At 44.3% G+C, this 22,096-nt stretch overlaps 1 protein-coding gene across 3 annotated transcripts in view; it reads left to right on the top strand.

Annotated features, from left to right (window-relative positions):
• The window catches only part of USH2A (usherin), a 1,021,568-nt gene that overhangs the window by 792,896 nt on the left and 206,576 nt on the right, over window positions 1-22,096 (top strand). For all 3 annotated transcript variants that reach the window (XM_056568336.1, XM_056568335.1, XM_056568334.1), the window contains one exon: window positions 201-422. In XM_056568336.1, coding sequence (XP_056424311.1) covers window positions 201-422 — 222 coding nt within the window. The remainder of the gene's footprint in view (window positions 1-200; window positions 423-22,096) is intronic.

Raw genomic sequence — 22,096 nt, 5'->3', positions numbered from 1 at the left:
GGTATGATCTACAGTGCAGGGAGATCCGTGTGGTATGTTGTACTCTTACGCAATATACAGTAATTGTATTCATTTATTGCATGCTGCTTCCAGGCCCGTGCTGTGTCACACTACATTGTATTTATCTTTATAACGACTGATTGCTAATATAGTTTTAATTAAAAAAGGCATTTTACACCATATGTATCTTTCTCGTCTAGGTGAGGTCTGCTGTTACGACAGAACACAGAACAGAGTGTCTATTGGGATTGGAGACTCCTGTTGCGGGGATAACCCATATCCTAAGGCCGGAGCTCAGGCCTGCTGTGGAGGATCACTCCATGATGGCTTTACTCAGCGGTGTTGCGGGGGTAGAATAATCCCGCCAGACTTTGTCTGCTGTGGTAATGAACAGGAGGGATCTCTGTATAGGAAGTCGCTGGGTAAGTAAACACTCGATAATTCCTTTACTGTGTGGTTGAGTAAGGTGGCGTTCACATCATGATTTTACCATCCGATCAACAGACAATGGACCGATTGCATAAAATGGTATAAAATCGTATATATATATATATATATATATATATATATATATATACACAGTGATCCCTCAACTTACAATGGTCTCAACATACAATAGTTTCAACATACAATGGTCTTTTCTGGACCATTGTAACTTGAAACCTGACTCAACATACAATGCTATGGAATCTGCAAAACATGCCAATGGCTGGAAGAACCGACCAATCAGAATGGACATTTCACTGGTAAAACCCCTGTATTACTGAAGTGTATGCACTGACTGGTGTCTGGTAGTGCCCCCTACAGTACAGGGAGGTATTACATGTTCTGTACTGCACTTTACTTGTACCAGGGTTAGCTGCTCCTTTGGACACCAAGTAAGGGCGACTCCATGTTACTTTTTTTTTTTTTAGGACATTGGGTGTTCTGTACAGGACCCTGAAGAAGCACCTTTTCTCTACATAGACCAGTGTTTCCCAACGAGGGTGCCTCCAGCTGTTGCAAAACTACAACTCCCAGCATGCCCGGACAGCCGAAGGCTGTCCGGGCATGCTGGGAGTTGTATTTTTGCAACAGCTGGAGGCACCCTGGTTGGGAAACACTGAAATAGACAGTGATTTACAGCTCCCAGCAGATCTTTATTACTTTTATATGTAAGGATTTGCTTTATCTATATTAGTTATCTACTTATTTTTGTTTAATCCTCACTTTTTCCTATTTTTGGATGACATTTTGGGGCTTCAGAACCAATTACCAGGTTTCCATAGAGTTATTTTCTCAACATACAATGGTTTCAACATACAATGGTCGTCCTGGAACCAATTAATATTGTAACTTGAGGGACCACTGTGTATATATATATATATATATATATATATATATATATATATAAATATATATGCGATTAAAAATTGTATCCATAAATTGTATGGTTGAACATTTTGATGCCTTTTTATCCCATTTTTTAAAACAAAATCGGATCAGTTTTTGATAAAGAATTTGTTAAGGGGCTACTAGGCATATGTTAAAAAAAAAATTGTGTGCGATTGAACGGATTAAATGGCACAGTCACACTATTCAGTACGATTTACCTAAAAAGTAATAGTATAAAAATCGAACACAATTTAATCCTGATTTCGGGAAACGTGGTTGACCATGATTCCCCTTCCAACATAAAATCAGGCAAAATCAGATGCGGACCACAACTGATGCATGTGCTCGATACAATGAGTCAGTGGAGGTCAACAGATTTAACTTGATATACAGTTTAGTATGATTGGGAGGTTAAAAAAATTGTGCGCACAAGTCGATGGTAAAAACGTAATGTGAACAGGGCCTAAGAAGTCATGCCTATAGAGAGACACAATTAGCCTGGATGTTGGTACATGGAATCCCAATTGTTCTGTACTACTGAACCATAGACACTCTGTGGGCCGCCATATGGTGCTTCTTCTACACTAAAGAATGGGGTCCCATAGCAAATATCAATATGGGCCTCCCATTGATTTGTATCTCCCCCCCCCCCCCCCTCCAACATTAATTCGCTGACATTGCAGTTCCCTAGAGAGAGGAGTATTCGCGGTTTCTTCCCAATAAAAAAAGAATGGGACCAACCAGGATGGGGCCCCCCAAATAGCAGCCGCATGGTCTGCCACTATGGTACGTACGCCCTTGGCTTCTCCTCTAGAAGCAATGTCTCTTGGAAAGAACAACTCCATAATATGGAATCCCTATGTATTTGAGATATAAACAGTAATAGCAATGCTAAAAAAGAAAAGGAGGCACAGTTCAAACTTCTGAGATTGATTAATCCAGCACCTGGGAAATGGTTCCATGTGAAGACAACATTAAATAGTGGGGTGGTGCGAATGGTGCATGGATCAGAGGAGAAGATGAATGAATACAGCAATAAATGATAGGGGAGAATCCCGCACTCACCGCGTCCACCGCTGCAAACGAAGAGGCTTCATGAAGGGGGAAAGACTGCTGACAGGGGCTCCTCCTCTATGAAGACTCTTCGTTTGCAGCGGTGGACGCGGTGAGTGCAGGATTCTCCACTATCATTTACTGCTATAAACAGTAATAGGTTAAGGTCACACATAGCGCCTTCGCAGTGTATTTGACGTTGTTGAAGAGCTACTGACCGCCCCTAGAGTCAGCCTCCTACAAAGACTAAGCAACAGCTGGAGGCACACTGATTGGAAAAACACTTCCTCTGTACACACTGATAGGAGATAGATAGATAGATAGATAGATAGATAGGAGATAGATAGATGTATTGATAGATAGGAAATTGATAGATAGATCGATAGATATGAGAGATAGATAGATAGATAGATAGATATGAGATAGATAGATAGATAGATAGATAGGAAATAGATAGATAGATCGATAGATAGATATGAGATAGATATTAGATAAATATGAGATAGATAGATAGTTAGGAGATAGATAGATAGGAAATAGATAGATAGATCGATAGATATGAGATCGTTAGATATGATAACGATAGATATGAGATAGATAGATAGATAGATATTAGATAGATAGATATGAGATAGATGGATATGAGATTGATATGAGATAGATAGATATGAGATAGATAGATTGATAGATATGAGATAGATATGAGATAGATAGATAGATAGATAGATAGATAGATAGATAGGATTTAGATAAATGTGAGATGATAGATAGATAGATAGATATGAGATAGATAGATAGATATGAGATAGATAGATATGATATAGATAGATATGAGATAGATGATATATAGATAGATATGAGATAGATAGATAGATATGAGATAGATAGATATGAGATAGATAGATAGATAGATGTGAGATAGATAGATGATATATAGATAGATATGAGATAGATAGATATTAGATAGATAGATATGACAACCAAGTAAACGCAGCAGCACTCCAGCGTAGTGAAGAATAGTGACTTTTATTTATCACCAAAATGCAATAGCGACGTTTCAACCACCTCACGTGGCCGTCCTCAAGCAGTGCAAGTTACATAATGAGTGCATTAAATAGGGAAAGACAATGTGACCTCACTTCCTGTGGGCGTACAATAATTTGCATGTGTAAACAAACCAGTAAGTTTACAGTAATATACCTCTATACATCTCATGTACAGGGAACCCTGTTCTACTGCAAAATTAAGTGTAACAACAAAAAATGTAAAAAAAACAAAACATTCGTGCTACGCATACAATAAACAATTGCTATGCAGTGCAGTGTTATGAAGCATTGTTCCGTGCCAATCAGTCCATACCTCCAGTCCCAGACGTGGGACCCGAACATAAAGATCTCAAACAATACCCCTGATACCTCCATAGGAACAAAAAAGCAATGTGATAGATGATCGGCGTCCTTGCCCACTGTAATGATTTCCGGTGACCCGATCCAAACTTCCGGTTCAAAGGCCTGTGGTATTCCAATTCACGCATGCGTGGTGTTCCGGCTGGAGACTTCAAGCCATCTTGAGTATTGGCAGGCCCTCTCTCCTAGTATTGGCGCCTGCCCACTTGTCGACCGAGCTCGCGCCTGCGCCTCGGCGCCTTGAGCTCCCGGTCAGCCATCTTAGTGCTGGAAAGTGGACAATTTAAGGCTTGACATAGTCCCTGTGTTGCCAGTACTTCTCCCAGCGGGCCCCCGGTGTCAGTGCAACTGGTGGTTGTTTCCCCACTGGTAGGGGTTGTTCACCCGTGCACCGTGATACCTGCTAGACCACCTATATGGTACGGGTTATAGCAGAGAGGACACCGGCCCCTGATATGGAGAATTAATGTACCCGATGGATGTCTAGCCCGTCCACAGCATCCAGTTCTCCATAGCAGGAAAACACCTGTTACGCCGAGCGCTCCGGGTCCCCGCTCCTCCCCGGAGCGCTCGCTTCTCTCTCTCCGCTGCAGCGCTCCGGTCACGTCCTCTGACCCGGGGCGCTGCGATCCCGCTGCCAGCCGGGATGCGATTCGCAATGCGGGTAGCGCCCGCTCGCGATGCGCACCCCGGCTCCCCTACCTGACTCGCTCCCCGTCTGTTCTGTCCCGGCGCGCGCGGCCCCGCTCCCTAGGGCGCGCGCGCGCCGGGTCTCTGCGATTTAAAGGGCCACTGCGCCGCTGATTGGCGCAGTGGTTCCAATTAGGGTAATCACCTGTGCACTTCCCTATATTACCTCACTTCCCTTGCACTCCCTTGCCGGATCTTGTTGCCTTAGTGCCAGTGAAAGCGTTCCTTGTGTGTTCCTTGCCTGTGTTTCCAGACCTTCTGCCGTTGCCCCTGACTACGATCCTTGCTGCCTGCCCCGACCTTCTGCTACGTCCGACCTTGCTTCTGCCTACTCCCTTGTACCGCGCCTATCTTCAGCAGCCAGAGAGGTGAGCCGTTGCTAGTGGATACGACCTGGTCACTACCGCCGCAGCAAGACCATCCCGCTTTGCGGCGGGCTCTGGTGAAAACCAGTAGTGGCTTAGAACCGGTCCACTAGCACGGTCCACGCCAATCCCTCTCTGGCACAGAGGATCCACTACCTGCCAGCCGGCATCGTGACAGTAGATCCGGCCATGGATCCCGCTGAAGTTCCTCTGCCAGTTGTCGCTGACCTCACCACGGTGGTCGCCCAGCAGTCACAACAGATAGCGCAACAAGGCCAACAGCTGTCTCAACTGACCGTTATGCTACAACAGTTACTACCACAGCTTCAGCAGTCATCTCCGCCGCCAGCTCCTGCACCTCCTCCGCAGCGAGTGGCCGCTCCTGGGCTACGCCTATCCTTGCCGGATAAATTTGATGGGGACTCTAAGTTTTGCCGTGGCTTTCTTTCCCAGTGTTCCCTGCATCTGGAGATGATGTCGGACCTGTTTCCCACTGAAAGGTCTAAAGTGGCTTTCGTAGTCAGCCTTCTGTCCGGAAAAGCCCTGTCATGGGCCACACCGCTCTGGGACCGCAATGACCCCGTCACTGCCTCTGTACACTCCTTCTTCTCGGAAATCCGAAGTGTCTTTGAGGAACCTGCCCGAGCCTCTTCTGCTGAGACTGCCCTGTTGAACCTGGTCCAGGGTAATTCTTCCGTTGGCGAGTATGCCGTACAATTCCGTACTCTTGCTTCAGAATTGTCCTGGAATAATGAGGCCCTCTGCGCGACCTTCAAAAAAGGCCTATCCAGCAACATTAAAGATGTTCTGGCCGCACGAGAAATTCCTGCTAATCTACATGAACTTATTCACCTAGCCACTCGCATTGACATGCGTTTTTCCGAAAGGCGTCAGGAACTCCGCCAAGATATGGACTCTGTTCGCACGAGGCGTTTCTCCTCCTCGGCTCCTCTCTCCTCTGGTCCCCTGCAATCTGTTCTTGTGCCTTCCGCCGTGGAGGCTATGCAGGTCGACCGGTCTCGCCTGACACCTCAAGAGAGGACACGACGCCGTATGGAGAACCTCTGCCTGTACTGTGCTAGTACCGAACACTTCCTGAGGGATTGTCCTATCCGTCCTCCCCGCCTGGAAAGACGTACGCTGACTCCGCACAAAGGTGAGACAGTCCTTGATGTCTACTCTGCTTCTCCACGTCTTACAGTGCCTGTGCGGATGTCTGCCTCTGCCTTCTCCTTCCCTGCTGTGGCCTTCTTGGACTCTGGATCTGCAGGAAATTTTATTTTGGCCTCTTTCGTCAACAGGTTCAACATCCCGGTGACCAGTCTCGCCAGACCCCTCTACATCAATTGTGTAAATAATGAAAGATTGGACTGTACCATACGTTTCCGCACGGAGCCCCTTCTTATGAGCATCGGATCTCATCATGAGAGGATTGAACTTTTGGTCCTCCCCAATTGCACCTCAGAAATTCTCCTTGGACTTCCCTGGCTTCAACTTCATTCCCCAACCCTGGATTGGTCCACTGGGGAGATCAAGAGTTGGGGGCCCTCTTGTTCCAAGAACTGTCTAAAACCGGTTCCCAGTAACCCTTGCCGTAACTCTGTGGTTCCTCCAGTAACCGGTCTCCCTAAGGCCTATATGGACTTCGCGGATGTTTTCTGCAAAAAACAAGCTGAGACTCTACCTCCTCACAGGCCTTATGATTGCCCTATCGACCTCCTCCCGGGTACTACTCCACCCCGGGGCAGAATTTATCCTCTCTCTGCCCCAGAGACTCTTGCCATGTCCGAATACGTCCAGGAGAATCTAAAAAAGGGCTTTATCCGTAAATCCTCCTCTCCTGCCGGAGCCGGATTTTTCTTTGTGTCCAAAAAAGATGGCTCCCTACGTCCTTGCATTGACTACCGCGGTCTTAATAAAATCACGGTTAAGAACCGCTACCCCTTACCCCTCATCTCTGAACTCTTTGATCGCCTCCAAGGTGCCCACATCTTCACTAAATTGGACTTAAGAGGCGCCTATAACCTCATCCGCATCAGAGAGGGGGACGAGTGGAAAACGGCATTTAACACCAGAGATGGACACTTTGAGTATCTGGTCATGCCCTTTGGACTGTGCAATGCCCCTGCCGTCTTCCAAGACTTTGTCAATGAAATTTTTCGTGATCTGTTATACTCCTGTGTTGTTGTATATCTGGACGATATCCTAATTTTTTCTGCCAATCTAGAAGAACACCGCCAGCATGTCCGTATGGTTCTTCAGAGACTTCGTGACAACCAACTCTATGCCAAAATTGAGAAATGTCTGTTTGAATGCCAATCTCTTCCTTTTCTAGGATATTTGGTCTCTGGCCAGGGACTACAGATGGATCCAGACAAACTCTCTGCCGTCTTAGATTGGCCACGCCCCTCCGGACTCCGTGCTATCCAACGCTTTTTGGGGTTCGCCAATTATTACAGGCAATTTATTCCACATTTTTCTACCATTGTGGCTCCTATCGTGGCTTTAACCAAAAAAAATGCTGATCCCAAGTCCTGGCCTCCTCAAGCAGAAGACTCCTTTAAACGACTCAAGTCTGCCTTTTCTTCGGCTCCCGTGCTCTCCAGACCTGACCCTTCCAAACCCTTCCTATTGGAGGTTGATGCCTCCTCAGTGGGAGCTGGAGCTGTTCTTCTACAAAAAAATTCTTCCGGGCATGCTGTCACTTGTGGTTTTTTCTCTAGGACCTTCTCTCCAGCGGAGAGGAACTACTCCATCGGGGATCGAGAGCTTCTAGCCATTAAATTAGCACTTGAGGAATGGAGGCATCTGCTGGAGAGATCAAGATTTCCTGTTATTATCTACACCGACCACAAGAACCTCTCCTACCTCCAGTCTGCCCAACGGCTGAATCCTCGCCAGGCCCGGTGGTCTCTGTTCTTTGCCCGATTTAATTTTGAGATTCACTTTCGTCCTGCCGATAAGAACATTAGGGCCGATGCTCTCTCTCGTTCCTCGGATGCCTCAGAAGTTGATCTCCCTCCGCAACACATCATTCCACCTGACTGCCTGATCTCCACTTCTCCTGCCTCCATCAGGCAGACTCCTCCAGGAAAGACCTTTGTTTCTCCACGCCAACGCCTCGGAATCCTCAAATGGGGTCACTCCTCCCATCTCGCAGGTCATGCGGGCATCAAGAAATCTGTGCAACTCATCTCCCGCTTCTATTGGTGGCCGACTCTGGAGACGGATGTTGTGGACTTTGTGCGAGCCTGCACTATCTGTGCCCGGGATAAGACTCCTCGCCCTTCCCGTGGCAACACTGTTATTTGGGTGGTCGTTGATCGATTCTCCAAAATGGCACATTTCATCCCTCTTCCTGGTCTTCCTTCTGCGCCTCAGTTGGCTAAACAATTTTTTGTACACATTTTTCGTCTTCACGGGTTGCCTACGCAGATTGTCTCGGATAGAGGGGTCCAATTCGTGTCTAAATTCTGGAGGGCTCTCTGTAAACAACTCAAGATTAAATTAAATTTTTCCTCTGCATATCATCCCCAGTCCAATGGACAAGTAGAAAGAATTAACCAGATCTTGGGTGATTATTTGCGACATTTTGTTTCCTCCCGCCAGGATGACTGGGCAGATCTCCTTCCATGGGCCGAATTCTCGTATAACTTCAGGGTCTCTGAATCTTCCTCCAAATCCCCATTTTTCGTGGTGTACGGCCGTCACCCTCTTCCCCCCCTCCCTACCCCCTTGCCCTCTGGTCTGCCCGCTGTGGATGAAATTTCTCGTGACCTTTCCATTATATGGAGAGAGACCCAAAATTCTCTCTTACAGGCTTCTTCACGCATGAAGAGGTTCGCGGATAAGAAAAGAAGAGCTCCCCCCGTTTTTTCCCCTGGAGACAAGGTATGGCTCTCCGCTAAATATGTCCGCTTCCGTGTCCCTAGCTACAAGTTGGGACCACGCTATCTTGGTCCTTTCAAAATTTTGTGTCAAATTAATCCTGTCTCTTATAAACTTCTTCTTCCTCCTTCTCTTCGTATCCCTAATGCCTTTCACGTCTCTCTTCTCAAACCACTCATCCTCAACCGTTTTTCTCCCAAATCTGTTCCTCCCACTCCTGTTTCCGGCTCCTCGGACGTCTTCTCGGTCAAGGAAATTTTGGCTGCCAAAAAGGTCAGAGGGAAAAATTTTTTTTTAGTAGACTGGGAGGGTTGTGGTCCTGAAGAGAGATCCTGGGAACCTGAGGACAACATCCTTGACAAAAGTCTGCTCCTCAGGTTCTCAGGCTCCAAGAAGAGGGGGAGACCCAAGGGGGGGGGTACTGTTACGCCGAGCGCTCCGGGTCCCCGCTCCTCCCCGGAGCGCTCGCTTCTCTCTCTCCGCTGCAGCGCTCCGGTCACGTCCTCTGACCCGGGGCGCTGCGATCCCGCTGCCAGCCGGGATGCGATTCGCGATGCGGGTAGCGCCCGCTCGCGATGCGCACCCCGGCTCCCCTACCTGACTCGCTCCCCGTCTGTTCTGTCCCGGCGCGCGCGGCCCCGCTCCCTAGGGCGCGCGCGCGCCGGGTCTCTGCGATTTAAAGGGCCACTGCGCCGCTGATTGGCGCAGTGGTTCCAATTAGGGTAATCACCTGTGCACTTCCCTATATTACCTCACTTCCCTTGCACTCCCTTGCCGGATCTTGTTGCCTTAGTGCCAGTGAAAGCGTTCCTTGTGTGTTCCTTGCCTGTGTTTCCAGACCTTCTGCCGTTGCCCCTGACTACGATCCTTGCTGCCTGCCCCGACCTTCTGCTACGTCCGACCTTGCTTCTGCCTACTCCCTTGTACCGCGCCTATCTTCAGCAGCCAGAGAGGTGAGCCGTTGCTAGTGGATACGACCTGGTCACTACCGCCGCAGCAAGACCATCCCGCTTTGCGGCGGGCTCTGGTGAAAACCAGTAGTGGCTTAGAACCGGTCCACTAGCACGGTCCACGCCAATCCCTCTCTGGCACAGAGGATCCACTACCTGCCAGCCGGCATCGTGACAACACCACTCTAGTTAAATTGGAGTCCACATCCTGGCCCAAAGCAGATAATAGAAAAAATATAAGAGTATAGTAGTAAAATAATATATAAAAAAGGGGACAAATTATAGGAAAAAGAGGATAATCCTAATGGAGGTTTCAGCTTTCAGGTGGATGATGGAGATCTCGTCGGGTTTCCACGTCGGACCTGGATCAGAACACAAAAAGAAAGTATTATTAATGTGATAAAGGAAATAGTGTATATATTACAAAATATTTAACTAGGAAAACACTTATTACACAGATCAGGATGTGTCAACGTTATCTCAATTTAGGCGTTACAAATAGCATGTGTTACCTTAAAGTCAACATTCAGACCCTCTGGTTTGAGGGTATGAAGTTGGAAAATCCATTTGAGTTCCTTCTTTTTTAGTAAACTTACACGGTCCCCACCCCTTTTAAGGGGGGGGGGGATGTGATCAACTAGCATGCATTTCAGGTCCTTTTCTCCATGGCCTGCCTCTAGAAAATGCTTCGGAACTGGTAGGTCTTGTTTTTGTTTCCGTATAGTGTAACGGTGTTGATTCATACGTGTTTTAAAGTCATAGGTCGTTTCTCCTACATATAATTTTTTGCAGGGGCACCATAGTATATAGATGACAAAATCACTCGTACATGTCAAATAGTAGGGGATTTTATATTTTCTACCAGTAGTAGGGTGTTGAAAAAAACTGCCTTTCACCATGTAGGTGCAATTCACGCATCTTCTACACGGGTAAGAGCCAGTGTTTTCCACTGTCAAAAATCTCTGAGTCTGTTTTCTCAGGGATACATCCGCCTTGATGATTTGGTCTTTCAGATTCCTAGGGCGTCTGTAAGCCATCAAAGGTGGTATTCGAAATTCAGGAATGCTTGGGTACTCCTTCTGGAGCAGCACCCAAAATTTCCTCAATATGGTAGATATTTTTCCAGAGGTATTATTGTATGTTGACACAAACGCTACTCTTTTGTTCATGGAAGCGTGTTTAGTGGGGTTTAAAAGATCATGTCTAGAGGCTGCTTGAACCTTATCCCGGCAGCTGGAAATAATTTTCCTCGGGTACCCTCTCTGTAAAAAATTGTCTGCTATTTTATCCATAGCTGGTTCGAGTTTGTCAGGAGTGCTGACGATCCTTTTCACCCTCAATAACTGACTGGTGGGCAGGGACCTCAGCATCGACTTGGGGTGGCAGCTGTCATATTTCAAAATGGAGTTACAGTCCATATCCTTAGTGTAGAGGTCAGTGGATAAGCAATTACCACTGACCTCTACCCAGGTGTCCAAAAATTGGACACCAGACTTGGAAGAGGTAAGAGTAAAGTGTATGTTCTCATGAATGGTATTTAAATATGCATGAAAGTCTCCCAGCTGGTCTTGGGAGCCCGCCCATACGATAAAAATATCGTCAATGTATCTCCACCACCCCAGCACATGGCTGAAGTGGTGGGACACATAGATGCGCTGCTCCTCAAGACCAGCGACGAACAAATTTGCGTAGGTCGGCGCCACATTGGTGCCCATTGCGGTGCCGACCTGTTGAATAAAGTATTCGTCATTGAATACAAAGTAATTCCTAGTAAGCACCAAGGTTAGCAAGTCCATCAAAAAAGACACTTGTTCAGAAGTGAAATCCCCAATGATGGTCTGTTGTACGCATTGTATTCCCTCTGTGTGTGGTATAGAGGTATAGAGGCTAGTTATGTCCAGAGATGCCAGTATAGTACCTTCTGGAATGAAAATTCTTTCAATCTTATTAATAAAGTCAGCTGTATCCCTTAAGTAAGATTTCGCATTATAGACATACGGGCGAAGTACCTTGTCAAGAAAAATGGAGAGGTGGCTCGTCACTGAGTTAGTGCCCGATACAATCGGGCGTCCAGGTGGGTCCACTAGGGACTTGTGGATTTTCGGTAGTAGGTAAAGTACCGGAGTATTGGGATGTGTGACAGTGAGAAAATTGAAGAGGGGTTTATCAATCAAGTTACTTTCTAGTGCATTCTTAAGTACAAGCTTGATTTCCCTCTCAATATTCCATCTTGGGTCAACAGCTGACTTTAAATAAGTTACGCCATCATTAAGTTGTCTGTCTGCTTCTTGTAAATATTTGGATCTGTCCATAACCACAATCGCCCCGCCTTTATCGGCGGGTTTAATGATAAGATTGTGGCTATGGACAAGATCATTAATCGCTAGTAGTTCATCTTTAGTAGTATTAGGTTGAAAGGTAAATACTGGAGGGACTGGAGGTATGGACTGATTGGCACGGAACAATGCTTCATAACACTGCACTGCATAGCAATTGTTTATTGTATGCGTAGCACGAATGTTTTGTTTTTTTACATTTTTTGTTGTTACACTTAATTTTGCAGTAGAACAGGGTTCCCTGTACATGAGATGTATAGAGGTATATTACTGTAAACTTACTGGTTTGTTTACACATGCAAATTATTGTACGCCCACAGGAAGTGAGGTCACATTGTCTTTCCCTATTTAATGCACTCATTATGTAACTTGCACTGCTTGAGGACGGCCACGTGAGGTGGTTGAAACGTCGCTATTGCATTTTGGTGATAAATAAAAGTCACTATTCTTCACTACGCTGGAGTGCTGCTGCGTTTACTTGGTTGCTGTATCTAATCGGGGCCCGAGGACCAGGGCCCATCCACAGCCTGCACCCACTGCACCTAGTTCAACTTGAGAGTGCTGCTCCACCTGCTTCTCTAGATAGATATGAGATAGATAGATATGAGATAGATAGATAAATGTGAGATAGATAGATAGATGATAGATAGATATGAGATAGATAGATAGATGTATAGATATAGTAGAAAAGCGGGTAGCACTGCTGGGTGTAGTCTGGTGTTAGCTGGTAAACCCGGTCACAGGTCCAGTAAATCCAATAGAGAAACAGCAGCAGTCAAATCTGTGGAAATAATGTATGGCTAATAATGTATGGCTTTTATTCAACCAAACATCTTTGTCCGTCACAGGCTGTCCGGGCATGCTGGGAGTTGTAGTTTTGCAACAGCTGGAGGCACACTGTTTGGAAAAACACTGCCTCTATTCACACAGTGGGGGAGCTTTATTAAAACCCGTGTAGAGGAAGAGTGGTGCAGTTACCCATAGCAACCAATCAGATTGCTTCTTTCATTTTTTTTAAAAAGGGCCTTTGAAAAATGAAAGAAGCGATCTGATTGGTTGCTATGGGCATCTGCACCACTCTTCCTCTACACGGGTTTTGATCAATCTCCCCCCTGTGTATTTTCCTACATGGAAAAATAAGCTATGAAATATTTGTCAGAAATTCAAGGGGTAGTAGCCTCAGATTTCCGCCACATATTTTGACTATGTATTTCGTCCTGGAACACTGTTTAATGGGGACTTAAATTATGTCCTGCATTTCTGTCACTTTCTACACAGATTTGGGGAATATTTACTAACTGTGGCGCTTTGGCACATCACACATTTGCAGAGCTACGCCAATTTTCAGTCCACATGCCTCTTAGTAAATCCAGCAGTGTCATGGCCGCCCTTGCGCCTTACACAAAAATATAGGCCAGCCAGGAAATGGTATACATTTCTGTGACTTTCGGTATCGCAAGTCAACACGAAAGTCGAAAGCCTCCTGTTTAAATGGCGAGCTCCCTCACAGCCTTTTATCGCCATTTCGCTCCCCCATGGCGCGGGCACCATATATTCTCCAAATGTCACTAGTTTTTCCACATTAATGATTGCGTAAAAATAACCACATTTGGGCATTTGCCCTGCCGGCATAACTTAAAAATGACCCCAAGAAATAAATGATATGTTATTTGTTCTTGTAGAATGAAATATCTTTTTAGTTTCTCGCTGTCAGGTTATGGATACAACAAATGGCCTACGAGATGCTTGGCACTGGTATACTGAACCGTGACCCCATACCTAATTTGTGTCCCCCCCACCCCTTGTATATACCTAACTTTAATTCACACACCTCAGTATAAACAAAACACAAAAAGAAAAAGTGCGGGTTAAAATTGAACACAATCACAACCCAAACACACCGAGGAGACGGTCATAATAGACTTTCAATAATCAATTGGTGGGTAACCACCTAGGACGCGCTAAAGTTTACCTGTGGTCCTTTATCTTTCAAAGAAATGGTTGTGTATTGCACATAGTTTTTGGCGCATATTTTAGTGTGTAATACTCATCTAAACATGAGGACAATTTATCGTCACAGCGCGAATGTTACCGTTGGTCGGATGTGAACTCAGTACCATAGAGCTGCCAAACAACAATACCAACCATTGAGTTATCATGCTTTACAAAATTTTGAAAAAATATAGGTTTTCTGTTCGTTAAAAAAAAAAAAAAAATTCTATATATAACACTGAAATATAAACTTGCCCCAAATTTTTTTTACAATATATATATATATATATATATATATATATATATGTATATATATATATATTTTTTTTTTTTTTTTTTTAATTTTTTTTTTTTTTACAAAAGTTTGCAAACATTCCAGATTGCCAGTAGAAAGCAATCACAACAGTGGCATCTATAGGTCATGCCATGGTCCTGCACGCTGTGAAACTAACATTAAAAAGAGGTGCCACAATAAAAATGCTGACTATATAAAATAATAATTTCCTCCATTGGCATTATTACATTTTGACATATATTTTATAACTAATTACTTTATATAACATATATTGTGTCAGTAGACTTATCCTAGGTGAGCAGGAGCCCGATATAGCGCGGCGCAGCCTGAATGACGTCCTTTAAAGAAAATAACATTGATTTGACTTTCTCACACCAAATCAAATCTCCTTTGTTCCCAGTTCAGTTGTCTTTGTCAATATGTATTTTATAAATGGAGTGAATTAACAGATGCTGTAGGAACAGAACTGCTGGGGCAGCATTTAGGTTTTACTGCTCTCCATGGGCGGATGAGCTGTGTATGAGTGTAATACAAGTGTCCTGGGAGAAGGAGCATGCTCTGCATTACAGCATGAGAATGAATACAGACAATAACCAATCTAGATAGATAGATGTGAGATAGATAGATAGATAGATAGATAGATAGATATGAGATAGATAGATAGATGTGAGATAGATAGTAAGATAGATAGACAGATAGATAGATGTGAGATAGATACAGTATTTTTCGCCCTATAGGACGCACCGGCGTATAAGACGCACCCAATTTATAGGTGCAAAATCTAAAAAAATAAAGATTTTGAACCCAATAGTGGTCTTCAACCTGAGGACCTCCAGATGTTGCAAAACTACAACTCCCAGCATGCCCGGACAGCCGTTGGCTGTCCGGGCATGCTGGGAGTTGTAGTTTTGCAACATCTGGAGGTCCGCAGATTGAAGACCACTGGTATAGGAGGTAATACTCACGTGTCCCGGCCGCTCCGGACCCGTCACCGCTGCCCTGGATGTCGCTCCATCCCTGTCGCCGTGTCCCCGTCGCTCCGGAATGTCTCTGCTGCCGGCCGGGTCTCCTCGCTCTCCGTCGCCGCCATCGCGTCGTTACGCACGCCGACGCATGTACGCGACGACGTGATGACAGGGAAGGAGAGCGCCGGCCATACAGGGGATCCATGAACGGAGAAGACACCGAGGAGGCAGGCAAGGTCCCTCCCGGTGTCCTGTAAGCACTAACCCGGCTATTCAGTCGGGCTGTTCGGGACCGCCGCAGTGAAATCGCAGCGGTCCCGAACAGCCCGACTGAACAGCCGGGTTAGTGTCACTTTCCCTTCAGACGCGTCGGTCAGCTTTGATCGCCGCGTCTGAAGGGTTAATACAGGGCATCACCGCGATCGGTGATGTCCTGTATTAGCCGCGGGTCCCGGCCGTTGATGGCCCCAGGGACCGCCGCGATAGGGGTGTATTCGCCGTATAAGACGCACCAACTTTTCCCCCCCAGTTTTGGGGAAGAAAAAGTGCGTCTTATACGGTGAAAAATACGGTAGATATGAAATAGATAGATAGATATGAGATAGATAGATATGAGATAGATAGATATGAGATAGATAGATAGATAGGAGATAGATAGATAGATATATCCAAAAAGAAACAGGGGCACTACCGTTGATTCAGTGCAAAGTGATGTCTTTTATTCACTCCACCGTGAGCTACGTTTCGACAGCCTCTCGCTGTCTTTGTCAAGCCAAGGCTTGACAAAGACAGCGAGAGGCTGTCGAAACGTAGCTCACGGTGGAGTGAATAAAAGACATCACTTTGCACTGAATCAACGGTAGTGCCCCTGTTTCTTTTTGGATATATACGTATTGGACCTCTTACCAAGGTTTACAGCAGGAGGCACCCACACACCTTATCTTTTGGAGTGCTGCTTTCCTCTTCTTCTAGATAGATAGATAGATAGATAGATAGATAGATAGATAGATAGATAGATATGAGATAGATAGATATGAGATAGATAGATATGAGATAGATAGATAGATAGATAGATATGAGATAGATATGAGATAGATATGAGATAGATATGAGATAGATAGATAGCTATGAGATAGATAGATAGATATGAGATAGATAGATATGAGATAGATAGATATGAGATAGATAGATAGATAGATAGATAGATAGATAGATAGCTATGAGATAGATAGATAGATAGATATGAGATAGATAGATAGATATGAGATAGATAGATATGAGATAGATATGAGATAGATAGATAGATAGATATGAGATAGATATGAGAGAGATAGATAGATAGATATGAGATAGATAGATAGATAGATAGATATGAGATAGATAGATATGAGAGAGATATGATAGATATGAGATAGATAGATATGAGATAGATAGATATGAGATAGATAGATAGATAGATAGATATGAGATAGATATATAGATAGATAGATATGAGATAGATAGATATGAGATGGATATGAGATGATAGATATGAGATAGATAGATATGAGATAGATATGAGATAGATATGAGATAGATAGATAGATAGATAGATATGAGATAGATAGATATGAGATAGATAGATATGAGATAGATAAGAGATAGATAAGAGATGATAGATATGAGATAGATAGATATGAGATAGATAAGAGATGATAGATATGAGATAGATAGATAGATAGATAGATAGATATGAGATAGATAGGATTCATTGTTTCCAGATTTTTCATCTTCATTTTCAACAAAATACCAATGTTTTACCTTAGTTCAGAGTTCATAAATCAATATTTGGTGGAATAACCCTGATTTGTAATCACAGCTTTCATACGTCTTGGCACGCTCTCCACCAGTCTGTCACATTGCTGTTGGGTGATTTTATGACTCTCCTGGCACAAATATTTAAGTATTTCGGCTTTGTCTGATGTCTTGTTGTAACCATTCATCTCCCTTTGTATCATATTCCAGAGGTTTATAAAGAGATTGTCCTGGCCATGACAGGGTCTTGATCTGGTGATCCTCCATATACACCTTGATTGACCTGGCTGTGTGGCATGGAGCATTGTCCTACTGGGAAAAAAACATTTTCAGGAAACATTGTCAGGGTAGAAAGTAGTATTCTAGGATAACCTTGTACTTGGCTTGATTCGTGAGTCCGTCACAAAGACAGATTTGCCAGACTGCAGCCTTCCTAAATAGAATCTGACACCCTGTTCACCCGCACTAAACCCAATATACTGGGTTATAGTGCGGGTGAACAGCTTTACAAAGAGGGGTCACTTACTTAAATCCATTCAGTATATGCAGAGTTATAGCACTGTAATCTTCAGATGCACTGCGCTCCAACGTGCAGTGGAGGCAGGGGACTCGGCTCACCCAGCTCCCCTGCCTCCTACATATTCTCCGTCCGGCCCCCACTCCATTATTATTATGCTCAAGAATGCCACAGGTGAGGGCACAGAGAGTAAAGGGCTCATCCGCAGCATTAATAAGCATATTAATGGTGGGGGTTGGATGGCAAAGAAGCCAGCTCCCTGCCTCCGTTGCATCGCTGGAGCGCATATTGGGTTTAGTGTGGGTGAACAGGGTGTCAGATTATCTTTATGCACCCCCAGATCATCACCGATCATCCACCAAATTTTACAGTGGGTGTTAGACATTGTGGACTGTAGGCTTCTCCAGATCTTCGTCTAATCATTAGATGACCGGATCTTGGGCAAAGCTGGAAATTTGACTCATCAGAGTAAATGATCTTACTCCAATCCTCTACGATCCAATCTTTATGGTCTTTTACAAACTTCAGCTGGATTCTTATTTTGCTTCTCTTGGATGAAGTTATTTTTCTAACTTTTCACAACTTCAGCAATGCCCATAGGGGCCGGTATTGACCTCCTCGTCGTGCACTTCACCCCTGCTGCTGTTTGGCATTCTTTTCATAGGATGCTTGATGTCATCCTTGTTGAGGGACATTCGAATGAGTTGACGATCGTCTCGGTCAGTGGACGGTCACTTTCACCCTCTTCCAGTCTGTAGATTTGTTGTCCTCATTGTCTGCTGCTTGACCTTATGGACCCTTGTCTTTAACCCCTTAAGGACCGGGGGTTTTTCCGTTTTTGCATTTTCGTTTTTTGCTCCTTGCCTTTAAAAAATCATAACTCTTTCAATTTTGCACCTAAAAATCCATATGATGGCTTATTTTTTGCGCCACCAATTCTACTTTGTAATGACATCATTTTGCCCAAAAATCTACGGTGAAACGGAAAAAAAAATCAATGTGCGACAAAATTGAAAAAAAAAGCGCAGTTTTGTAACTTTTGGGGGCTTCCGTTTCTACACAGTACATTTTTCGGTAAAAATGACACCTTATCTTTATTCTGTAGGTCCATATGATTAAAATGATCCCCTACTTATATAGGTTTGATTTTGTCGTACTTCTGGAAAAAATCATAACTACATGCAGGAAAATTTATATGTTTAAAATTGTCATCTTCTGACCCCTATAACTTTTTTATTTTTCCGTGTATGGGGCGGTATGAGGGCTCATTTTTTGCGCCGTGATCTGAAGTTTTTAACGGTACCATTTTTGCATTGATAGGACTTATTGATCGCACTAAAATGCACTATTTTGGACTTTGGAATTTTTTTTGCGTGCACGCCATTGACCGAGCGGTTTAATTAATGATATATTTTTATAATTCGGACATTTCCACACGGGGTGATACCATATATGTTTATTTTTATTTACACTGTGTTTTTTTTTTTTTTATTGGAAAAGGGGGGTGATTCAAACTTTTAATAGGGGAGGAGTTAAATGATCTTTATTCACTTTTTTTTCACTTTTTTTTTGCAGTGTTATAGGTCCCATAGGGATCTATAACACTGCACACACTGATCTCTTATACTGATCATTGTTATCCCATAGGGGGCTATAACACTGCACACACTGATCTTCTATGCTGATCACTGGTTCTCATAAGAAACCAGTGATCAACGATTCTGCCGGATGACTGCTCATGCCTGGATCTCAGGCACTGAGCAGTCATTCGGCGATCGGACAGCGAGGAGGCAGGTAGGGGCCCTCCTGCTGTCCTGTTAGCTGTTCGGGATGCCGCGATTATCCGCGGCTATCCCGAACAGCTCGACTGAGCTAGCCGGCAACTTTCACTTTTAGCCGCGATCGGCGCTGCGCGCTATTAGAGGCGGGTCCCGACTTCACTATGACGCCGGGCCCGCCGTGATATGACGCGGGGTTAATGTGTAACCCCGCGTTATATCGGGAGAGCAGGACCAAGGACGTACCGGTACGTCCTTGGTCCTTAAGAGGTTAAAGGGGTACTCCGGTGGAAAACTTTTTTTTTTTTTTTCAAATCAACTGGTGCCAGAAAGTTAAACAGATTTGTAAATTACTTCTATTAAAAAATCTTAATCCTTCCTTTACTTATTAGCTGCTGAATACTACAGAGGAAATTATTTTCTTTTTGGAACACAGGGCTCTCTGCTGACATCTCTGTCCATTTTAGGAACTGTCCAGAGCAGCATATGTTTGCTATGGGGATTTTCTCCTACTATGGACAGTTCTTAAAATGGACAGAGATGTCAGCAGAGAGCACTGTGGTCATGATGTCAGCAGAGAGCTCTGTGTTACAAAAAGAAAACAATTTCCTCTGTAGTATTCAGCAGCTAATAAGTACTGGAAGAATTAGGATTTTTAATTAGAAGTAATTTACAAATCTGTTGAACTTTCTGGCACCAGTTGATTTAAAAAAAAAAAAAAGTTTTCCACCAGAGTACCCCTTAAAAAATTTCAGGACGGAAGCGACCTGATGCTCACTGTATCCCTTCACCAGTAAAGCCAGAAATGAACCTTTATTTTTCTCACTTACAGCTTTTCTTTTCAAGTCTCTTATAATGCTGAATAGTTATTTTGTATTAAAATTACCTTTGAATCACTGTTTTGCCATCCAGCTGGTCCTTTTGCTGAAGGATAGTGATGACCACAACAGTAGTTTTTATGCTTTTTCTCATTAAATTAGATTAAGTACTCATAAAAGGGTTACCCCCGAAGCAAAAAAAATTAAATAAAATCCATTGGTGCCAAAAAACTTGAACAGATTTGTAAATTACACAACTGCTCACTAAAGATACCCGGCACGGCCCGGCTCAAGCACTAGTCCTTCACAAAATGACGCTCACCTTCAAGCAGATCCCATATATTCAGTGTTCGGCTGTGCTCACTGCAGTAATGTAACAGGTAACCAAGTATAGCTTCTTCCAAGAACAGAAAAAACGCAGGGCACTCACCACTTAGCTGAAAGAAACTTCTTTATTCAGTGGATCATAAACATCAATTCGGTGAGACGCTTGACAGGGGTGTGTTCCGAAACACACCCCTGTCGAGCGTCTTACCGCATTGATGTTTTTGATCCACTGAATAAAGACGTCTTTTTCAGCTAGGTGGTGAGTGCCCTGCGTTTTTTCTGTTCTTGGAAGAAGCTAGATTTGTAAATTACTTCGATTTAAAATCCTTCCGTTACTTATCAGCTGCTGTATGCTCAAGAGGAAGTTGTGTAGTTCTTGCTAGTCTGACCACAGTGCTCTCTTCTGACACCTTTATCCATGTCAGGAACTGTCCAGAGTAGGAGCAAATCACCATAGAAAACCTCCCCGGTACAGGACAGTTCCTGACATGGAAGGAGGTGGCAGCAGAGAGCACTGTAGTCATACTGGAAAGAACTACACAACTTCTGCTGGAGCATACAGCAGCTGATAAGTACTGGAAGGATTACGTTTTTTAAATAGAAGTAATTTACAAATCTGTACAGCTTTCTGGGACCAGTTGATTTTCTTCCCTCTAGAGAACCCCTTTAAGTCCGGAGCCCAGTCCATACATGACAGGGGCCAGCTGCTATCAGCAGTAGACACCTGCCGCTAATTGCCAACATCAGCACTCACACTGTCCACTACCAATTGTAGCATATAAATGGCTAAATGACAGGTTCCAAATCTGTCGAGTTTTTGATCGGCACCCCTGCTACGCGATTGCAGGGTGCCGATTGGTTACTACGCCAGCCAGAGGCTTCTACTAGGCCTCCCTGCTTGCCACAGTAAATCTGCTAATTGAGTCTGCCTCAAGCAGGCTCTACTTGCAGAGCACAGATTGATCCTTGCAAAGTCACAGCAATACATGCATTTATGGATGCATTTTCCAAAGCAAAGACCTTTTTTGCTTAAAACACATGAAAAACAAAACAAAAACAAACTAGAAATTAAACTATTTTTAGTAAAAAAAAAATTATGAAATGCAGTCCCTATTGGGACTGGACACTGTTTCTCCTGACAAAAGCAATGCTATCGAGCAGTGTTTCCCAACCAGTGTGCCTCCAGCTGTTGCAAAACTACAACACCGAGTATGGCCCTACAACCTTTGGCTGTCCAGGCATGCTAGGAGTTGTAGTTTTGCAACAGCACTGGTTGGGAAACACTGCTATGGAGGATTTATAATGCAGTGGGGGACGTTCTCTGGGCGACAGTCCGTTTCACGCTACTTGTGTTTAATCTGGCTCATTGAAGTGCAAGTAGTGTGAAACGGATCGTCGAAACTCTACCCTACAGAAACCCTAACAGCAACACCCCTTACAGAAGTGTCTCCCAAGGAGTGTGACTCCAGCTGTTGCAAAACTACAACCCCCACCATGCCCGGACAGCCTTCGGCTGTCCGGGCATGGTGGGAGTTGTAGTTATGCAAC

This window comes from Hyla sarda, chromosome 3, assembly GCF_029499605.1.
Source record: "Hyla sarda isolate aHylSar1 chromosome 3, aHylSar1.hap1, whole genome shotgun sequence".
NCBI classification, from domain to species: Eukaryota; Metazoa; Chordata; class Amphibia; order Anura; family Hylidae; genus Hyla; species Hyla sarda.
The sequence above is the reverse complement of the archived record's forward strand: the minus strand, read 5'-3'. Positions and strand labels throughout refer to the sequence as shown.